Source organism: Copadichromis virginalis, linkage group LG22 (assembly GCF_057382275.1).
Source record: "Copadichromis virginalis isolate Kocher_CV1m ecotype Utaka linkage group LG22, C_Virginalis_male_GT1.1, whole genome shotgun sequence".
Lineage (NCBI taxonomy): Eukaryota > Metazoa > Chordata > Actinopteri > Cichliformes > Cichlidae > Copadichromis > Copadichromis virginalis.
The window spans coordinates 12,762,976-12,785,608 of NC_140638.1; the positions used below are offsets into that span (position 1 = coordinate 12,762,976).

At 39.5% G+C, this 22,633-nt stretch overlaps 1 protein-coding gene across 5 annotated transcripts in view; it reads right to left on the reverse strand.

The window, feature by feature from the left end:
- LOC146682908 (RNA-binding motif, single-stranded-interacting protein 3-like) overlaps window positions 1–22,325 on the reverse strand; it is a 295,222-nt gene extending 272,897 nt beyond the window's left edge. For all 5 annotated transcript variants that reach the window (XM_085447120.1, XM_085447117.1, XM_085447118.1 and 2 more), the window contains exons 1-2: window positions 22,050–22,325; window positions 18,841–19,029 (exon numbers count right to left, since the gene is read on the reverse strand). In XM_085447120.1, coding sequence (XP_085303246.1) covers window positions 18,841–19,014 — 174 coding nt within the window. In that variant the 5' untranslated portion in view covers window positions 19,015–19,029; window positions 22,050–22,325. The remainder of the gene's footprint in view (window positions 1–18,840; window positions 19,030–22,049) is intronic.
- Window positions 22,326–22,633: the final 308 nt, after the last annotated feature.

Below are 22,633 nucleotides of genomic sequence, written 5' to 3' on the forward strand. Positions count from 1 at the left end.
TGAAGTTTAAGACGCGTGTCAAATTGCACACAGAAGCACACTGAGGTGCCAGGTGAGTGTCAGAGGTGCCACACTGGATTTACTGACAGAATAATTCCTCACATTTCACTTGCAATTACCATTTACTAATTCAATGCATCAGTGCCAAATGCCACACTCCATAAAGACTACATCAATACAAAAAAATCTCCATTAATTTCTCACATATTGAGATATTGAGCTCCTTTTTAATGCAGCTCATGCATGTGCGAGTTCCTGCTAATGCAAGCTATACTGGATTGCAGCCAGAAGCTTCAGGGTGCCAAAGTGAGAATCATGGCATGAAAGAGGCAAGTGATTGAGTAAAGCTGTATTATAGACTTAACTTTTAGAATTTTATCTTGAAGGCTAAAGAAAAGGTGGCGTGGAGGCCAAATCCAAGTAACTGTGGTAATTCAATTATAATGCATTTAAGAGAAAAGAAAAACAAGTATTGAACATAAAACAATAAATACTGCTTGATGTGGCTTTCTGTGGTTACAGAATGTTTTTGCTGAGGTATTGTGTTGAAGGTTTGCAATTTGGACTTGGCATCTCTAATCAAAGAAATGTGGACATATTTTTGAATTCTTCCTAGATTTTTCACCAGGCAATTAAAAACTCCCCAAAAGTATGCACATTTAATGTGCCTTTAGCGTACCAGCTCTTGCTCTCGGAATTTTATCATGACAATAGAGAAGCAGCCTCGGGGCCCTTTTAAGCTTCCCTCATTTCATTTCCATGTCTATTGCTCTCCGAGTTCACTTACATTTGGCTGTGCATCACCATGGCAGCGGACGCTGGCCCTCACGTCTGACTCAGACATCATCCAGAGCATTTCAGCTCTGAGTGAGTCATAATGAGTCCCACTCTCCGCTGCTACAGCGCTGAAAATAGGCTCACTTTCCTCCTTAAGATTTCTCTAGGGAGAATGTCTGTGATCATCTCTCAAAACACTCCTTTCATTCTGTAACAAACATGTCCCAAAATAAGAGACAGCCAGGACAGTTGGGATCCAGCCAAGGCAGTTTTAGGCAGTAATAAAGTGTGGATAACTGCACTTTTACAGATATACGGAGGAAAATAATATATGCACACACTTAAACTGCACATTAAGCGACCAGCTACACTTACCTACTCTTCACCTCTCCACACATAACCTAGAGAAATTAGTCTGAAATTGCTGACTGCATGCAAGACTGATTGAAACCACAGCTTTTCAGTAGACTGTTTTTGAACAAATGCTATTTATAGCTATCTAACCACCACTCAAAGTAATGCAAACAAAGTGAGTTTAGAAACTGACTTGTTTTTTTATTTTATTTAGATTTAGCAATATTTAAATTACACTCCCTTTGTTATTTATGGCAGCTTTGTTCAATGGAAGTTAGTTACGCACCTGAATTTTAAACAAGCTGTCAGTCTGCACTCTTCTATGTAAGCAATGCAAGTCCACAGAGAAAGCCTATCAACATGGGTCATCCAGAATGAGTTAATATCACCTAGAAAAAGAAACTGTAAAACTAAGGATTTTTTTCCTTGTGTGTGGTGTGTGTTTGTGTGTTGTGTTTTTGAGACACAGCCTCCGGGCTCATGGTTCTGCTAAGTATGAAGCATTTTATTGCGATGGGAGGGGAAGACAGAGGGAACACAAGGAGAGAGGGACATTTCCCTGCGTGAAATGTGTAAATGAGATTTGCTAAACCTGGGCATGACATTCATCCTGGGTTCCACGTCTGGGGAAACTAGACATGTCTGTATCTCCTTTTCCTTCATTTCTGAAATCCATATACTTCAAATAAGATTTGCTGGTCTGTCACTCATATAGACATGGGTAGTTTACCATTCACACACCTTGCCAGGTGCTACCTTAAAATACTTCTTGGCCACTTTTGCAGCCTACTGCGACAACCTCGAGGCTGAACTTTACCTCACTGATAAATTTAAGATATCAGTTAAGAAACCAATAGATTACATATTTTGCATATTTTGCAGTTCTTAAGCTACAGGCCCGTCATGCAGCACGCCGTACCTACCAGATAATACAATTAAAAAAAGGAGAAGCTAATTTCAGTCCTTAACAAGTCTAGTTTATAACAGGTAACCTGTAATTAACAGGTAACATTTCCATTACACTGACCAACACGACATGTAGTTACATGATTACCCAACAAGCAGTTTACTTGTTCAGTTTGTGTACTTTTTAAATACCACATACATTTTTGCACGTTCTTTTAATATGCTCTCTGGAGCCATGCCATTATCTTCTATTACACTTTGTTAAACATATTTATGTAATTATATGCAATTAGATGTCACATTGCTATCCTTTCAATCTCAATAAATCCTTTCACGTCAATAAAAACAAAAAATACTTTCTACACAAATCGACACAATCTGTGTGCACGCAAAGATTTAAAGTGGTTCCACTGAGAATGATTAAGTATACGGAGCACAACTGCGCAACAAAGAGATATCTTTCTGTCCAAGAAAACCACCCTGTGTGCTAAAAATAGGTCCATTCAGAGCAGTGTGTAAAGAGGATCTGCTACAGCTCTCCTGGCAAAAGAGCCCATGCTCCCAATCCACCCCACCACCCTTCCGATGAGATTTGCTAACCTCGTGCAAATGTGCCAGTGACCGAGTCTCCTCTCCCCTTCAAGACCTGTTAAGGTCTCCTAAGACAGTGATTAACATCATTACAAGTGTTACTTAAATCTGCTGCCAGAGAGGAAGAAAAGAGCAGCACGATGCTCATAGAAAAGATACAGTTTATAGCACTTAAATGTTTGTCTGATTAAATAGTATTATAAATACTGATGACATTTTAAGATATAATATGTGCAGCGAGACTAATAAGAGACTGAGGGATATGACTCGAGAATGCCAGAATGAAAGTATAATCAGGCAAAATGAGGGAAGTCGATCATTTATGGGTGTCCGGGGCCTTTCCAATAATTCTAATGATTTGAGATCATAAGAATTTTAAAGAGACAGACTGCATAAAACTGCTGAGAAATAATGGAGTCAATGGCTGGAAGAGGAGAGTGTGATTGGGATTAGAAGGCAATCTGGATTAGGTAGAGGATCTGCGGCTCATGCTGCTGCTACTGCAGGCATCGGATGACACATGCACAAAAATGCCAAGTCAGGCTGAGAGCCTTAGACAAGAAATGCATGAGCATATCAATTGGCATTTGTGCTGTCATTTGTCTTTTTTTTCTCCACAGGCTGAGTTTGTCTCTTATAATATCTCAATTTTCACAAACAGAAATCCCTTCAGAAAAAGACAAGATGTATATAGCGTACGCTCAAATTATACACTGTGTAATAGCTGTTTGGTTTAATATCTATAAAGTTAACAGAGCTGTGGCACAGAGTCAGATATGTATTCCATCGTTTTCAATACAATTGGCTCGTATAACAAGCAGCCTAATAATACTTGAAATAACTTAATTACTGTTCACTCTCCGCAGCGCTCTAATTATAGCCTTTACAAAAGAGCAGCAGTAATGCACTTTTAAGTGTAATGGGAGTTTACCTAATTAGGCCTATCACACACACGCATGCACACACGCACAGACACAGTTACACACTAGTGAGTAAACTGTCATTCAGTAATTAGTAATGGTGATGAAACCCTCTATTACCATTTCATTTACACACCATCACAGGGCACAGTCCGCTGACACACAAGCCAAGCTTTTCTAACAGCTTTTAAAACAGTAATATCTTTATGACATAACTGTAGCACGGCTCAGCATGATGCATTAACGGGGATGTCGTTTTATTTCGCCAATCAGTTAAAAGCCAGTACGGTATTTTACCATTATCCACTCTAGTAATGACTTGTGTTATGTCTCTATCAGTAGTGTTAATGAGTGGGCAGGTGCGGTCTGAAAACTGCAAATAAGAAGGCCAGTCAAACAGTCTAATGAGATGTGAATATATATATATATATATATATGCATCTGTATTACAGACCTCAAGGATCATTATGGAGGTGTTGGCTCTTTTTTATCAAAGAGCTGGTGGGGTGCCCTAACAGTGCCCCTTTGAGGTATACAGCTAACCACACAATCACCCAATGCGGATAAACGGATGAATTCATAAAATGATTCACATGTGACTTAAAAAGAAAAAGAATCTATGGGATATCTTTCATAGGTATAGCTGGTTTTTTTAACCTTCATTTGACTGATATGAATGTCCAAGAGGCCAGGGACCCCTGGGACCTCAAAAAATTTTGATTTTCAAAAGAAACATTAAGCAAAGCAGAAATAAAAAATAATGATGTCAAATCATGTCAAATTATGAACAGAGCAAAAAAATAAATAATTTATTAAGATGACGGTTAATAACAACAAGTTACAATACTCCCTCTTAAATGTTGAAAAGCCACTGCCCACCATGCTAAAAATCCAAATTCGGTCCCTGAATGATCCTTTTCCTAGTTGTATTGAGTACATTAGGTAGACGATGATACTGTTAATAGGCAATGAAGCTTCTGCACCATTAAGCCCTAGTATTAGAGTAAAGTAATGTAGCGGGGTCGGGATCCATCTATCCATAATACATTTTTTGCTTCAAATGGAGTCATCGAGAATTTGCCCACTAACTAACTGGCTACTTGTGCTCTTAACAGTAGCTACCACACAAACCATGAAATTAAATTTATTAAGTGTAAACATGATCCTGAGGTCACTCATCAAAAATATCATCTGTAATGTGTCCTTAAGGAATATTTTCAGGTGTCTCCTTGATTTAACAAACAACTGACATAATTCCATCTAAACATTTTGGGTCTCTCACTAAAGTCACTCTTCTGAAAGAAAAGAATGAATTTGCACTGTCCAGGTCTTGACAGATCAAGAAAATCATGTTGAGACGGTCTTAAAACCCGATCAATAGACATGAAACTTCATCACTTCCATTTATTCATTTTACAATTATCTCTTCAACGATTAGATAAGCTTACACATATGTAAAAACAAATACAGCATTCAATAAAATAAACACTAGCTCTTAAACCTACAAACTCCAAGGAAGTTTTATATTGTCATGCAATTTGAAAGAAACTCAGCAAATGATTAGAAGCTCATCAAATAGGCTGCATCAACCACAATAACGCACACTAATAACTGTGTATAGTAAATATATGTTTTCAGTTGTGCAACATGATAGGCCATCATTTACATGGTCTACATGTGATGCAAAGCCTCTAGCTCTGTCTGGCGTGTGGAAAGAGCAAAACGACTCCATGTGCTATCTGACAGTTTATGAGTGTTCATGCTGTGAGAGAAAAAGACTATTTCCATTGGTTTTAAAATACTGTCGATTAAAATTAGCATTAAGAAGCACCCAGCTATAACCAGAACTGATGACAGTCAAAAATTTGAAGTGTGAACAACTGCTCTTTGTGTGCTTATGTGTCTATAAGAATAATTACATACCACATTATCCTATTGCAATAGAATCAGCATTGCAATGTACTCAGAAACACTACCTGGCAATGCACGAATTATTCTTTCTGCTAATCCCCAATACAACTATGCATGCCATTGGCCCTAGCACTTAGGACAAGTTAACATCAGACCACCTGCAACATCATAGTAATATAATTTATATAAAATAAAATAGTGTAACCATGGCCATCTCACATGTGTGATCAGTTTTCCTTTGTGCACTTGCTTTTTTGCTCCATAAGGTTTTAAACAACAAAAGCTGTTATCGGCTGAACTATACATCTAATGTCTACGCTTTTGTTTGCCATTCACGGGCAACTAGCTCGCTAACGCTATCAGTGTCTATATCTAGTATTTTGGAAGCTTTCCATCTGATATGTAATCAGTGTACATTCAGACAGGCATGCAGGCTGGCTCGCCATCCAATCTTTGCATTTGGTCAGAAGACAACATTTTATTTTTATTATCAGAACAGTTGATTTATTGACTGTAGATGTAAAACCATTTTCAACAAATAAAAAAAGAACAACTTCTGGAGCATAATTCACCCTCTAGCTTTAATATAAAAGTCAACAACTATTTGTGATGTCAAACTGTGTGTGCTGTAACCTGAACTTCTCTATATTATGTTTTGATAACTTTGTGTGCATGTTAGTGTAGTCAGGTCTTTTCATTCATTAAGATCCAATGTGTGATTTAGAAGCTTCCCTAGTTTTTTAACATACGGTATGTGCACTTGTGTAAGTAAATTTTCATGCTTTACTGCTTTCCTCTGTTTTCTCAATCACCCTGTGTGCATGTTTGAACAGACACAGCGAGCAGAGGAGCGCAGCAAAACAGAAATATATGGTTTCATCATGATTGTGGACTCGACGTCAGTTACAGAAGCATATCTCATCCAGCCGTTGTATACCCCAAGGCTAAGGTGAGCAAATGATAGCAACTGCACGGTTGTTTTTTCCTTTTAGTGAAGTGTTATGGGTGGTCAGACATGTGGCAGATGTTCATTTCTGTCTGGGTTGGAGATGTTTATACTTTAGTACAACATCCAGTGGTTTTGAATCTCTCATATCACATCTAAGGGGAAGAAACATTGCCAAAGCTGTTTTGATGTGTCTCTTTTATTTATGTACATTTATTTGGGCTCTGGCTGTTGTCAGTAAAGCTAATGTTGCACCAAGACCACCAATACTTCATAGCCAAAGCACAGTCACCTGTTTCTTATCATTACTTCCTGTTAATTCTGTTAATGTGTAAAAGAGCATAGATATGGAATTTTCCAGCGCACAGCAGAAATTATAGAACAGAAATTGGAAGAAAAAAAGTTTTATATGTTGTGATTTCTTTTTCTGTTTTCCATTTGGTTGGGATTATATGTATTCACTAAAACGTTCGAGAAGGGTGTTATGAAGACTGCAAGCCAAGTCTCATCTAAACACTGGAAAACACTGATGTAAGTGCTCCATAATAATAATTAATCAAAACACATTTCTGAGTAGAAACAGATTGTCCTAATGGAAATATTTTAGCACGTGTGTCACTACCAAACAGAGTAGCATCTGTTTGACTGGACTTAACAGCGCTGAGGTCATCTTCCCATGTGAACGCTCTCATCCTGAAGATGGTCTGAAAAGCCACTAGTCTATGTACGGACATTTCAAGCTTACAGTGACAAGAATACACATTCACACATGGGGATGATTTGCATCATTGACAGTAAAAGGGTTTTGTTGTTCTTTGCAGCATTAAATTCATGTAGACACTAATTTTAAGAAAAATAAATATGAATTAAATATATACACTACAAAATGATTCCCAGTGTTCTGAAAAATAACTAACATTTTATCCACAGCTGTGTTTAAGTTCTAAATCTGAAAATTTCAACACTTACTTGGACCAGTTTTCAGCTGGAAAACCAGGCACCAAGTAAACAGATATAAAGCACAAGCAGTTTGCATAAGTAACATGAAAAAGGGATAAGTAGTCTTGATTTCTTCCTACACTGTTCAACTGTTTGGAAAGGTTTTGTCCGTTATGTTATCCCTACGCATATCTTTTGTATTAGAAAATGGCAGAAACACATTAATTACCTGTACATACTGAACTCCCTATAGCAAGCTGCATTTTGCTGACATAGTTTGTGCCCACTTGTCCTCCCAGAGTAAAGGGTTGCTAAATCAATACAAGGTTGTTGTTAATGTGCACCTTTATTCTATAATGAAATATTTAAGTGATGGGAGCAGCCATTTCTGGGATAGCATCCCCCACCTTTTCTAGTGTATGAGTTTATCAGTAAATGGGGGTCGTTTACAACCACTCACATTCACACCTGCAGCAAACTTAGAATTGCTAATCAACTTAACCCCGTGGATGTCTTTGGACTGTGGGAGGAAGCTCGAGTACCCAGAGAGGACCCATGCAAGCACAGGGAGAACAGGCAGATGCCAACCAGCTGGCGGATTCAACCCAAGACCAGCCCTGCTAGGTACTGAATATTACAATAATCTGAATCATGTGCTATTGACTTTGTAGTCAGCAGCTTTCAAATCAGTTAAAGACCTATGCAAGGTTTTGGACAGATAGCAAATACACAATGAAGCAGTTCTGGCAGCACGTGGTAGTCCAACACCTTTCTAAGACACGTTTAATTAGATTTTACCTTGCAACAGAAATTCACACACAGAAAACAAAACACTTTTGCACAAACATGGAAAACAGAGTGTTTAACTAATATATCTAATACGAACATCTGGTTTATATCATTATTCTTTTATTCTGAGAGAATACTCTGTAACTAGCTTTTCATTTAAAAAAAAAAATCAAATCATCTAAGACTAAATTTGCAAACACTGATCTTTTTCTTTCCATCTTTAAGATGGTTTCTGCAAGTGATTTGCACATCAGAAGCTTCTATCTTGATATTGCAAAAGGATTAGCCTCCGTCATCTGTGATATAAAACAGCAACAAAACAAACTACATACTATCAACTAATATTCCTATTTTTATTTTTGAAGCAGTGATCGCCAAGCCCTACTCTATGCTCCGTTTTGGTTTTTTTGGCTTATAGCCACATTTGACAATACTAAACACATTTTCTAGCAACACAGAAAAACTCCAGAGAATTTCACCCTATGGAAACTAGAACCGACTACTGCTAATCTCGCACATTTGGCAATTCTGCACAAGTCTTCCTTGACCTTTCTTTTGCTGCCAAGTCATCACAAACACAGTGAACAGTTTCCAGCCTTGACACTGAGTCAGACACAAACCACCAACAGCATGCATACTTCTACACAGCTAAAGTGTGGCAGACACACAGCAAACATCCATGGGGTCTACAATTCATAAAAAAAATGCAAGAGGCAGTTTGTTTGTTTTTTTAATCACAGCGAAGGATTTTCCAGATGGCCTTCTAAATGGGGCATTCTCGTGCTTATGTTAGCATGCCAAATTGCCGGCCTGTAACTCAAGCTGCACGTCCAACAAATATTTCATTATGAACTAAATCTATAACAGCAGCGGGGTTTTTATTAAGGCAGTTTGGTTTAAAAAATTCTTAGAAAAAACAAATATAATATGATAGTACAGCTGTTCATGCTGTTAGCAAGTGTACAGGTATAAGGTCAACCGGTTACGAAGTTAAAGACAAGCAAAACTGGAGTCATGACTGGTGACACTTTGGTCATCTGTGTCAAGAGGATTAGGAGCAGCTAGTGATCCCAACAAAGCCATGTGTCATAGCCACTGAGCTACACACTCCAGCGAGCACTGATCCCCTTAACTGACTCTTTTAACTGCCCCGGCAACTAAGGCGAGCTGACAGCGGGGCTATTTTCAGGCAGAAATCACCCTGGTTTGCACAGGGCCACAGAGAGAGGGGGCCATGGCCCATGCCATCGCTTTCCATTAGGAGAGAATGCAAAACACAGTGAGGACCTCACTTTGCCACTTTGCAGCAAAGAGCAACCTTTTGCTCACGACAGCTCCCACAAACAGATGAGGGACAAATGTGTTGTGACAGCAGCTAATAAGTTGCCTGCGATCTGCTGGTAGTGTGTCACCGTGTGTGTGATTGTCACTGTGAACACATGAAGGTCCATGCGTTGTCTATGTTTATACTGAGAGTATATGCTTTGAATAAAGTAGCAAAACACACCAATAAGAGATAAATAGAGCTGCTAAGAAAGGTTGCATCTTGATACATGAATGCATGATACGCATTTGACATGCTTGATCAGCCTCTGTACTTTTGTATGACAGATTAAAGAGCCAATAGACTAAAATAGCAAGCAGGAACACAAATAACGTCTACAAATAGCCAGGGGCCGTCATAAAACACATTAGACTGCATACCAGTCCCACTGATAAGCTTTTCCTACCGTTTAAAGTATAGTGTTACAGGGGTTATTACAGCATCCTATAAAGTTTCCTGAAAAGCGCTATCTAAGCAAATCTATTACTATTCATGCCGAGATTCCATTTGCATTTAAATGTGCATCACTATTTTCTTCAGATACATCAATTCCTGGTCAGCTGATGTTAACAAGCATCCATACAGCCATTATAAATAGAGCAAACAGTTCAAAAACCAAATGGCAATGCCGTTCCAACTCTCCACTAATGATCATCCGTCCCTAATACATGAGCTCATGGGCTAAAGTATGACCTTGGTCACCAAACCAGGAGGTAACCCAATTACTTTATGCTCTAGGCACTCCATAGAAGATATATTTACTTCAAATAACCTGACAGGGACACAGAGTTTAATTTTCACTGTGGGGGCCTGAATCAAAAAAGTGTATCAAACCAGATGACAGATAGTTTTTATTTTTTGATTAGACTTTTTTAACTTCCTCTTTCAAGTGACATCTCTTTCTGCCTTATTTAGAATCACTCAGCTTTAGCACAATGGTTCCCCGTGCAGAGCTCTGTGATGCAGTTTTTCTATACTGGGTGCTCATATGAATACTGTACCATACTAAACTGAGGCTGGAAATTTAAGCAGTGTTGCAGGAGTGCGTCATTAGAGTTGTACTGATGAATAAATTGCAGAGGTTAAATTCTGGTATTGAACATATCACTAAGTTACACCTTTTCTCTTTTTATGATTTCCAGTACTAAAGTCTCTGATGCAGGAGAGATGGCCTGGACTTAAAGAGCCAGAAATGAGCAATGAGAGTTAGAAGATTCATATGTGATGATCAAATGTAAGCCATTTTCAGTGGCTACATTTTTATTGGTCATAAAAGTAAAAATCTAAATATCAGTGTTCTCTTAGGGCTGAACAATTATGAACAAAAAAATATTTGATTGGTGTGTCATGTAATATAACACTGCCATGTGCTGCTGCATTTGACCCATGTAGAATTGTTAATGTAAAAATAAAATATGGGCTTCTTAGTCACCTAAATTTGGTGCATCTCTTAGAAGGAAAATAAGAAATATGCATAAAACTCCAAAAATTGTACTAAAAATGAACACCAAATGAAATCATCAGAGGACAATTTTTACCTGCATTGTCCTACATTCCTGTTAATTAAAACTTTGCAGAGTCCATCTTCTAGAACTAAATTATACAGTTTTCACTGTACCTGCATGATGGATGTAAACAAAATTCAAAAGTACGCCACAGCTGTGAAATCCCTCTACATTTCCCCTGCAATGTTTTGCATACAGCGCAATTATTGCCACTGAAGCAAACTAATTGCTTGGTGGGGACAATGCAACTTGTGTCCACTATGCTGGCCATTTTACAGAAGCCTTCATTACTTGCAGTGTTTAGTGGACATGTGTGTTTGATCTAACTGAATGTGATGAACTGGGGAGTTCACTTGTCTTTGTGAGCTGATGTGATGTCCGAGATAACGTTGAACATTTGACGTGTCCGCATTAGAGATCTTTGCACTGTTTTTCTTGGCCTTACTGCACAAAGTGCAGTATGATGAGTGCATCATACTGAATACTCATCATACTGCACTTTGTGGTGTGTTTCCAGGCAGTTGAATAACTCAGCTGTGTTGCGTTGGGGTGCAGACGCAATTCTACACAACTCTCAGCATATGATTTGTTGTTGGTTAACATCACTTGCCTTAAATCTGAGCTACTTTCAAACAGCCCACTTCAAGGGATGAGCTTCCCCTTCCCCCTGCTGTGCCGAACATTTGAATTTTGCCATCCAGACTAGTCAAGAAAACTTTAAACTGTATGTTGCAGAGAACAGCTTTGATTGGCACATGTACTCTAGGCACATGGTCAGGTGCTGATTTACAAAGAACTTGATTTGCTTTTTCTTTGCGTTCTTACTGGTGGAAGACACATTTTTAATATCACTCGATCATCTTAATTTAATTTTGGGAAGTCAAAATCCTGATCGAGATTAAAATTCAATTAATTGTGCACCCTTATGTTCTATTCAAGTGTGACACTGAACTGCATAAACACAAAATTCAGCCAGCATCAAGTTATTCACACCTATTTCTACTGTCTAATAATTTATTTTAGAAAGCCCTTCCATTAAAATTGGAAGGTGCATATTCTATATATTCACATCTTTTGAAAAGAGATACACACACTCACAAGTGTGAGGAGAAGCAACAATAAAAAAAATTAAAAAAAGCTTTATCTACCCGTGCCAATATGACAGTAAGCCAGCAGGCACCTTCCCAAAGACCTGACAGTAAACCAAAATTAAATAGAGCTATTACTGATGCTATTAGTTACAGCTTTGTTTGACAAGTCAACCTGTCTATCTTGATACAGGTCTGCTCGTGAAACAGAACACAGCAGGATTACCAAATATTTCATTATTCAATCTGGACATTATTTTTATGTTATTCTTTCTCCAAAGAATAACAGACAAAATGCTTTCTGAACACACTTATATATCAAATTAGCTTTAAAAAAAGCAGCTTCCTATAATACTTAGGGATGCATTACAGTAATGAGATTACCACATCTGCTTGAGATGCTCTGCCATCATACTCACCTCTCTGCAAAATGACTGTCTCTAAAGACACTTTCCTTGAAATGCTCTGGCGCGTGGCAGTGAATATTTGTGCTGTCAAAGGATTAAAACATCACACCATATCTAAAACTATTATAGCTACCACTCTTCCAATTTATTTTACTTTCCTGACACAGCTGAGCAGATTTTAATTTTCTCAAAATAAAAAAAAAAACAGCAAGAAAGAAAGAAAAGCAGTAAAGACTTTTTAAAGGTCACTATTATGAGGTCTTTGAACTGCCATAACTGCAGTCTTCACACAGGAAGCCATTTAGTTATAGCAGGTTTAATTTGCTGCATGGGGGAAAAAACTGGAAGCCATTTGTATGTGTGAATGTTTAGTATTTGACAAGGTGCCAGTTCTCAATTTATGCACTTGCAAAGAGCACATTGTAATATGCTGTTTAATGTGCATATTACAGCTATTTGCACATTGTGCTGTTCCTATGATAAGGCACGCTGGCATTTTGATTAACCTGCGCTTTAGGAAACCTGCAGAGGTTTGGGACAAACTAGCCCTCCTCCCTCCACAACCATCAGCCCACCTCCACTACCCCTCCATATCCGGAGGAAGGGTGCGGGATCGATGGCATGCCGGGATGCTATTAGAGCTGAGGCAGCCAGGCAGCTACAAGTTCAAAAGCAAAGTGTGGGAGGAGAAATAACACAAGGTAATTATCTGGGCCCCGCTAGCTACCGCCAAGGTAATCTGTAGAGTGGAGGACGAAGGGGGGTTGCGGAGGTGGTGCTCAGGATGTCGGTCCATATTTGGCTCAACTCACTGCACTCAGTTCAATCCAGCAAAAGCTGATGAAGACAAAAACTTTCACTTTACTTTCCTCACATATTCTTTGCATTTTGATACATTAGCTATTATATCACCTTTCACTGGATCGTGCTGAACTTGAATGTTAATCGAAAAAATTAGGCACCACAGATAATGATATATATAAACAGAAGACATCCCAAGCTTTCGCACTGCAGCTGAAACCACATTGCCTAGCAAGGTGAGATGCCATCTGCTTTTTTACAGTTATCTTAATAATCACGATGAGCAAGAAGTAATTAAGCAAGTGCACCAACAGCATCTGGACAAGTCATCACAAAGTCAAGAAAGTTCCACTTACCTGACTTGAGCTCGCTCAGGTTGATTTTACAGTTTAGCAAACATGAAATTCATTCAAATCTGGACCCAGTAACATTTGCACAGATTTTAATTTTCGGATCGTTCATTTGAAAGTGCACACAAATTCAGTCGAAGCAATTTAACATAATTTGCTTCCTCTGTTCCTGAATGTTTGTCATTTGTGTAATCAAATACAACAGCAATAATCACTGGTACGACTGTTCCACTCCACGCATAAAAGCTCACTCCCCAGTGACTCATTTCTAATGGAAAGAAAACACAAATTACCACATCGAGGGAGGAATAGATCAGTCGGTTTTACATTCATGAGAGATAAAATAAACTGTCCGTAAAAAATAGAGTGCACACAGGTACAGGCATTAACACACTCACGTAGACAGCCCCTTTAGAAAACTGTAGAGAACAATTATAAAAACTGCATGCTCAGCAAGCCAACTCCTACAAGCAGCCATAGGCTTTGCACTGCCGACTTATTTTTGCTTCCAGTGCAGTTAATGAGTTAAAGGTCAGTAGGCTGTTATGACACCAATTAGTGCAATATTTCAAATCAGCACTGGTGCTCATCAGCAGTGGTGGGCCGATGCTTTGAGATTTCAACAGAGCTAATTGGAGAATAATCCGCACAAGGCGATTCATCATGGTGAGGGATGCAACTGAAAGAATCCCTCAGGGTCGTTTAGAGGTCACGGACTGCACTTGAGATAGTGTCACGGATCAACGTGGGGGTAAGGGCACAGCAAATATCCGTGCGGGACCACGTTAGGGTTAAGTGCACGATCAGATTCAGCACATTATAAATCAACACATTATCAATCACCACAATACTTGAAATGTGCAATTCACTTGTATTTTTATTTTTATTCCTATTTATTCTATTTATCCCCTTCGTATATTTTATTTATATTTGTCTCTGTATTTATATATGTGTGTGTATGTGTGTGTGTGTGTATATATATATATATATAATATTCTGTAACTGTAACTTCTGTCGGTGCTGTGCTTTTTGGAAATCGAATTTCCCAGAGGAACCCACCCGAGGGATTAATAAAGTTCTATCTTATCTTATCTTATCTTATCTTGTGTTTCTTCTACAAAATGCCTGGGTGCTGAGCTGAGACTTTTCTTTCTCTCTTGTCAGAGGCTCTTCGTGGGCGTTTTTAATTTTTCGTTCCTCCTGACAGGTCATTTCAGAGAGCCATTTGTGGTCTGAACACTCCCTACATTAGTCAGTTACTCCATACACATCTGGGCACACTGCCGAGGGTGGATCAGATGCTGTGACTTTTGACTGTCTGGTCATCAGCTGACCTTTAGCAGAAAGACACCTTACAACAGCTGGAGTCTCTTCTGTGCACAAATGTCCAAACAAAGGGCCAAACAAAGTAGCAAGCTACTGCAGAAGTAGCAAGCTATGTTAGTTACCTTTCAGTCTGAAATGTTTAGTTATGAACAAACACCCTAAAATATTCATGTAATAATAGTACAGACGCAAGATTAAAATAGTGAATCCTGGTGTCTCTGATCTACTGATACGGATTATCAACGGTGAATCAAGTGGGGTCAAATGTTAAATCCAGGATACCAATTATATATTATTAAACGTATAACTCAGTTTATGGTTGGTCAATTGACACCATGGTGTTAATAGAAAACAACCAAGCTGAAAAAAAATTTGGTGAGACATTTTAAATGCTCTTTTTGAAAAAAAGCCTGCTCAAAAAGAACAGCCTACAGTTAGCATGCAACATTAAAAGTACAAGCTTGGGATTAATTGCTCACTAAAGGGTTTTTCATCAGGTTGAAACAAATGTTAAACCTTTACTTTCTTATTCCTGGGAATACAGGGTCAGTCTGGGGATTCAAACGGGAAAATATACTTTCGCCACCTAACTTCCTTAACCTTTATGCAACAGCTGACTGAACTCATGATGACCTTATATGCCACCGCAGCTCTAAGCCTGCGCCCACAGGCCAAACTGTGTCACCTCATTCTGTATGATGCATCACTAATAAACAACAGGGCAGGCGAGAGGCGAGCACCCTTTAACAAGGACAGAGCAGTGGTCCATTTCCACTGATGACACCTTGATGAATTAACACTCCAGAGGAATCGATGAATCCACGGCCGCAGTGGCCTGCTTGCCAAACAGTTGGTCAGGCCAGTGGCGCTGGGACCCGCGGTCCCCAGGCGATGTTTCTGTGAAAATGCACCACTTATTAGAATTATCTACTCTGCTAATTAACAACAGAGAATGGGGAAAAAAATTAAAAAGGACAAAAAAATGCCCACTTCTGCTTGCTTCAATTAGAAAAAGGTTAAATGACAGCGACAGTGGTCTTGTTGCATGTTGTGGTTTGTTGTCTGCTTATGTGGAAACACCCACAGTAAAATTAAAAACTAATGTTTAATGTTGCCTCTGTGAGCTTGTTAGAAAACCTCTGCTCTCTGAAATGTAAGCCTTCATGCCCCATTGCTTCACAGTGCAGCACAAACAGCTAAACACTGACAAATGCCCCTGTTCAACATTAACAGACTGCACTCAGCCTTCCAAGGTGGCAACATTTATCATTACAGCCATTAATGTAAGATATTTGTACAAAGGTTTTGATTTGTCAGTAGACAATAAAAGCAGACATGGACGAGTCAATGTTGGATTTAAAAGGCATAGGTTGAGGTTTGAAAAATTAAATCTTCACACCAACTGCGGGTGGTAGACCAGTGTATGTGTGGAAATTCTGATGGTCTTATTGTGCTGAATACCTCAAAGGCAGGAGATCTTCTATCCAGTCTTATAGATGGTGTGTATTCATGTGTATGTCAAAGGACTGTAATAAGAGACTTTAGTGAACTACCTGAAAGAATTCAGATAGCGAACATAATCTAAGTTTGCATGGTCACAAAGTATGTTATCCTACAGTACTACTGCACAATTACAACTTATACAAGAATTTGTCACAGACTGCAGTAACTGCAACAAAGCAACTAGCTCCATGAGCAAAGGGTGTTTTTGTTACAGTTCCATTATTCCACAGGTCCATATTCAACATCCTTTGTCCAATACATTCACCATCCCTCCTCTTGCACATGTCCAAACCATGTCAGCCTTGCCTTATAAATTGAGCTGTTCCACTGACCTCCCTCTCATTTCCACACACGTATCCACTGGCTTTCATTCCTCTTCTCTCCAGAGTATACCTCCTCCTCTCTTCCACCTCCTCCCCACTCTCACTACAGATCATGTCGTCTGTGAGCATCATAGTCCACGGAGGCTCTTGCCTGATCTCATCTGTCAACCTGTCCATCACCGGTGCAAACAAGAAAGGGCTCACAGCTGATCCCTGATGTAATCCCACCCCCACCTTGAACCCATCTGTCAATCCTAATGCACACCTCACCACTGTCTTGCCCTTACATACTTCTCTGCCACTCCTGACTCCTCGTGCAGTACAGTTCTTATCATCACTTTATTATATGCTTTCTCTTAGTCCACAAAGACTCACAGCAACTCCTTCACTCTCAAAGCAAATATCACATTTGTAGTACTCTTTCCTGGCATGAGACAAAGGGCCACAAGCCAGTGTAGTCCTAGTGTCAGTCACAAACCAGAGGGATGCATCAGGAAGGGCATATTCGCCAGTTCAAATATGTAGATCATCAAGAATGAGGTCGCTAGCATTAAACGTGAAAGTAAAAGTACTGAAGTAATAGTTGCTTTATTTGATCACAGCTGCAGAAAAATCCCCTAACTCATTAAACTGCAGAAATTTTAGACATAAGTGCAAAGACTTCCTTCAGGTTAATACCTAATATTAAGTAGAGTTAAATGCTACAGTAACAAGCTGAAACTCAACCTAAAATAACTGCATTGTATGATTATGACTTTTTGATGTTAGTTTAATGCTTCAGAGGCCCTTTCACCTCACTAAGTTGGAAACCCTAAAGCGTGATGTCGATTACTGTACGCTCAAACTCTGCTCAAAGAACTCAAAATTGATACAGCAAGCCATGACAAGCAACCCATTCAGAGCTGCCAGTAGCAGTCAGTCCAGTCATCTAGTGAATGTTTTTGATATCTGTTGTGGTTATTCTGCCTCTATCTCTTCTCTGCTCTGAGGCGTGCAGAGCCTCTCGGGCTGATTGACGGAAAGAGGTTCTGGCTCCTGCCAGAGAAGCATGATTGACATCCTTGAGATGGAGCACAGCCAGTGAGGATTTTACTGTCACTCTTGGACGTGCAGAGGGCTCCAAAATGGCAGAGGGTTGATATGTTTGAGAATGAGCGCTCGCATGAGGGAACTGCACAATCCACTTGGGTTTTGATAAGTAATAGGAACAGGTCCATACCACAGCGGTGCTTGATATTTTTGCGTTGACTGGACCCTTTAAAACAACTGAGGCATGAGAGCAAAAGTAACTATAGTTTTGAAGCAACAATGCTTTGCAAACATGTCCTTGCAGAACTGGAGAAGTGTCGAAGCTCATGATTGAGGACTGACAACGCTTAACACTAGAGACGGTCCGATATAGGGTTTTTAAGACCAATACTATTAATAGGGAATTTAAAAATAAGATATTGGCCGATATTTATTCTTTCAGGCACACAAAACAAGCAGGTCTCCCAAACATTTCTTATAAGCTGTTATTTATGAGCCATTACTTATATAATATGGCAATGTAGGTTAAAAATAAACGTGTTATAATGTTGCAACAAGTTATGATTATTCATTCATGGCCTGCCTAACGCTCTAATGTGTTTGTCGCATTCCAATCACGTGCGTTGCAAACAGGTAAGCTGCAGAGCGCCCTCTGGTGGGCAAACAATACAATGTACAACACTCGCAACCTGGCTGAAGGGTGTTTCGCCTGTCTCTTCTTTACTTCTCTAAATTTAAATTTTATACGGCAAGAAATTACAATTATTTGCTGATACCAATATATCAGCAAATAGCTAGGATAGGCTAATATTGCTAGCTGCCAATATCCATTGTGCTCTTCCTAACGCCCCACAACATAAAAAAATGTATTGGCAAAAAATGCAACTTGGCTTTTAAGCACTGGAAAATAAAACACACTCAAAGTACAGGATATTTCCCACATAGCTCAACAGTCAGGCAGGATCTCATCACTCAACACACACATACACATGTACAGACACACCCAGACCCAGCGCCTGCAGATGTGCAGCAGTGGGAGCCTGTAACTCACTTTTTTGTCGTCTTTCTGCGTTGCTGGCTGTGCATCTTTACTGTGGTTGTCAGTGGAAGGCCTGCCACCGGCATCCATCTGTCTGTCATCCACTTCATTCTGCTGATCGGCCCCTGACCGAGGAGAGCCCAGAGGGCAGGGCTCAGGCTGCTGAACACCACTTTGGACCTCCATCTTCCCCTGCAGTGCCTTTTAATGGTAGCACGAGATTGCAGAAAATAATGACGAAAGAGTGGATGAATGAAACACTTGGACTGACTTACAAGTTATGGTTGTTTTCACAAAATCTCTGCACCAGTGTTTGTATTCTGAGACATATCTCAGTCTGACATCACTATCGATTTCCAGTATTTATTACAAAAGTCGTTCGAGCTTTTCTGCATTATAAGTCATATCACTGGAACACAACTGTGGGGTAAATATAATCCCATCTTTAAAATTTTCAAAAACAAGGGAGACATTTAGACATTTCACATCAATAAAGGCACGGGTGTAATCACTAATATTAAATGGCATTAAAGCTGGAGTCTGTTTATGTAAGTTAGCCTTTAGGATTTGGGTATCATGCATGACTAACTGGAAAATTTGAGGACACTCAGTCATAGTTAACAAGTAAAAGGTCTGTCAAGGAAATTCCCATCAGGCTCTGGTTGCCATTCTCTCAGCTACAAATGAAATAATTAAAACTTAATAATAATGATTATATCACAGCACAAAATGATTTGCTATCCTTCCCATGGCACTGCACTGTATCCTAACCTAACCTCTGACTTTGCACAATATTATTAGTCCCCATGTGAAAATGTAATTTTTATAAAGGGAATTACCCAAGTGCTGTTAAACAAAGCTTAAAAGTTTTATTCTGAATGTAATGGATCACTTTAATCCATGAAACCCTGAAACTACCAGAGTCAAAATGATTAGCCCACCCAACGCTAATAGTCAATTGTGTATCCTATCTGCTGGAAAACAGCGCATGTCATTTGTTGTAGTTTTAGGTAAGTCTCACACACGTCTCCTGATCTGAGCCTATTCTTTTTTGGTGAATTTTACATGCTCCTCCAAATTTGTGGTCTTCTGGCATGGACTTCCCTCTTCAGTTCACCCTACAGATTCTTAATGGGATTCAAGATAGTGCAGGCCAGTCAATGGCATTCACTTTGCTCTTATGGAAGTAGTTCTTCACCAGGGCTGACGTATGTATTGTGTTGCTATTGTGTTTTGGTGCTGGCTGCTTGAGGTTTTCTTTCAGAATCTTCACGTCCTTCGTTCTTCGTGATTCCTCCCACATTGATAAAATTCCCAGTTCCAGACGCACTGAAGCATCCCACAGCATAATACTCCCACCGCCGTGTTTCACCATGGGGACTGGGGACAATAGTCTTTGGGTTTTACACCTCTCCCATCTTTCTCCAAACTAAAGCATCTTTGTGGCTAAAGAGCTCCTTTATACACTGGAAGAATGTGCTTCCAGCATGCATAATGTTTCTCTTTCTTTAATTTGTCTTAAAAGTGTCTCTTCTGCAAAAGCAGAGTTTATCTTGATCTGCAACCTTGCAGTCCACTCTTGTGCAGGTTTCAAGTGATTTTCTTCATTCAGACTACAATTCCAGACTTGGTTAAGTCACTCACATCTTGGCTGTTGTTCTGGAGTCTAAACACATCATTAATCACTAGTTTTCTTTTAAGGGTCTTTGAAATCTTTCTCTTCTTACCTCTGATGGGCTTGTTCTGTACACCGTGGCTCTCTTTGAGTTTTCTTAATGATACTTCTCACTCCAGTTGATGACACTTGGAAACAGTGTCATAACTTTGCATATCCATCTCATCCTTTGTGAGCATCAACAACTCTTTTTCTCGAGTTAACTGATTTATTTTGTTGTTGTCATGAGGGTTTCTCAGGTGTGAGCTCAAACCTTTGCTGAAGTGTTTATACTGTTTGTAAATTGGAAGATAAACCTCAGTTTTCATTTTATTTTACAAGCTTTGGGCAACGTTAAAGCACATAATTGCACAGCAGTGGTTTGTGCTACGGCTCAAAAAAAGGTCAGTTTTCAGTGGGCTAATAACCCTGGTCATTTGGGGTGGGGTTTTTTTACCCAGATATTATGCTGTTATTGTGTGGAAATCTAAAGCGAACTAATATTTTTAGAAATAGGATGTTGAAAATCCCTTACTCTGTTAAAAAGCATTTGGGAAGATTTTGAGAAAAACTTTCAGTTTGGGGACTAATAATTCTCTCCTAATCTGTATGTGTTTGTCACACTGAGAGCACTTAAAAAAATAAACTGGATAAATAACAGATGTTTAAAAAAAAATTCTGATCAAACAACATGTTTTAAATTGTAACCTTATAATCTAGAACAAAAAAAAAATCATTTAACAGTGTGGTGCATGCAAGGAAACATTATCTCAGTAGTGAGGACTTGTTTTTCCAGGTCTCCGAACAATAAAGCAGAGGACAAACAAAGTAAAGACAAGTGACCTCGTTTGAAGGACAGATCTGAAATCAGCATCGGGTCGATGTTTAGCATCTGAGTTGCTTCATTTTGCATTCTGGGGCCATTAATAAGTTATGAGGTCAGTTGGTTGTTCTTGCAACTGAGATGAGCTGCCTCATAAATACATGTCCTGAAGGACCTTTCACTGAGCATTATAACGCTGCAGCCCAGTGAAAACTGGCACAGACACAGACAGGTGAACTTCACCTGTTGGTCCCCGTTAATGAACCCTTGTGATGTTCCTCGAGTATTATCATTTAATTGTTATAATGCAAAAAGGTTACAAAAGCACTAAGTGGGACTAGAAGTGACTAACTCTGCAAAGATTATCTTAGCGTGTGGCGTGTCAAAGGATACACCTCTTGCAGGTCTCTCTATGTTTGGCACCTAGCAGGTGAGGCCCGAGGTCAGTGCAACATTCAGTGTTCAAAGTTCTCCTTCTTCAGCTGCTAATGTGAACTCGCCTGCTAGGTCTTCCGTTCACGCTCACAGCTAAAAATGAAGCTGCAGCTAACCGTGGACGTTTCACTTAATGCACACCAGAGCAACTCAAACATTTTCTAACGTCGTCCCGACTTCAAGCGACACAAACATCCTCCCGAGGGGGTTGTCGCTCCTAGCGCTGTGCCTGTGATATTACAATGGCTTCAACAGCGTAACGGCAGCGGCACACCAACACAAACAAGTTCCAAAAGAATGCCGAAATACCTCTGTCACTTCTTGGCTCCTCGTTATGTCAGAAGCATATCAAGAGGAAGATGCGGTAGTGCAAATTGCTTTACATCTCTGTTGTTGCTCTGACGCGGAAAGCCACAGCAGTCTGGGGCACAACAACAGGCAACCGCTTCATTTAGTTGTATGAGAAGTTATTCCGTCAAAAGCTGGCCGCGAGGCTTTGAGACGCTCAGCTCGAGCCCAGGAGGCAGTGCACGATGTCAAAGCCACACAAGCCGCTTCAGCTGCTGCTGCTGTCACGGCGGGCGTGTCCCCGCAAGCTGTCATCAAACAAACCCACCTCCCGGTTACACCGAGCCCGTGTCAAAAATGCTGCCTTCAGGTACACCTCGAAATATCCGAGAGAGCTGTCGTAGAAAAGTTGCTATAAAGCAAGCCGCTTTTCATACTGAAAAGTAGCAAAAAAAGATTAAAACGTTAGTTTTATTTTTTTGTTATTATTTATAAGAAACGTAGTCATTTGAAATCGTAGCGAGTGTCCTCTATGTTGCACTTTTTTCACACAAATGGCAAAAAGAAAGCAGACATACTACTCTGCACGAAATGAGAGTATAACA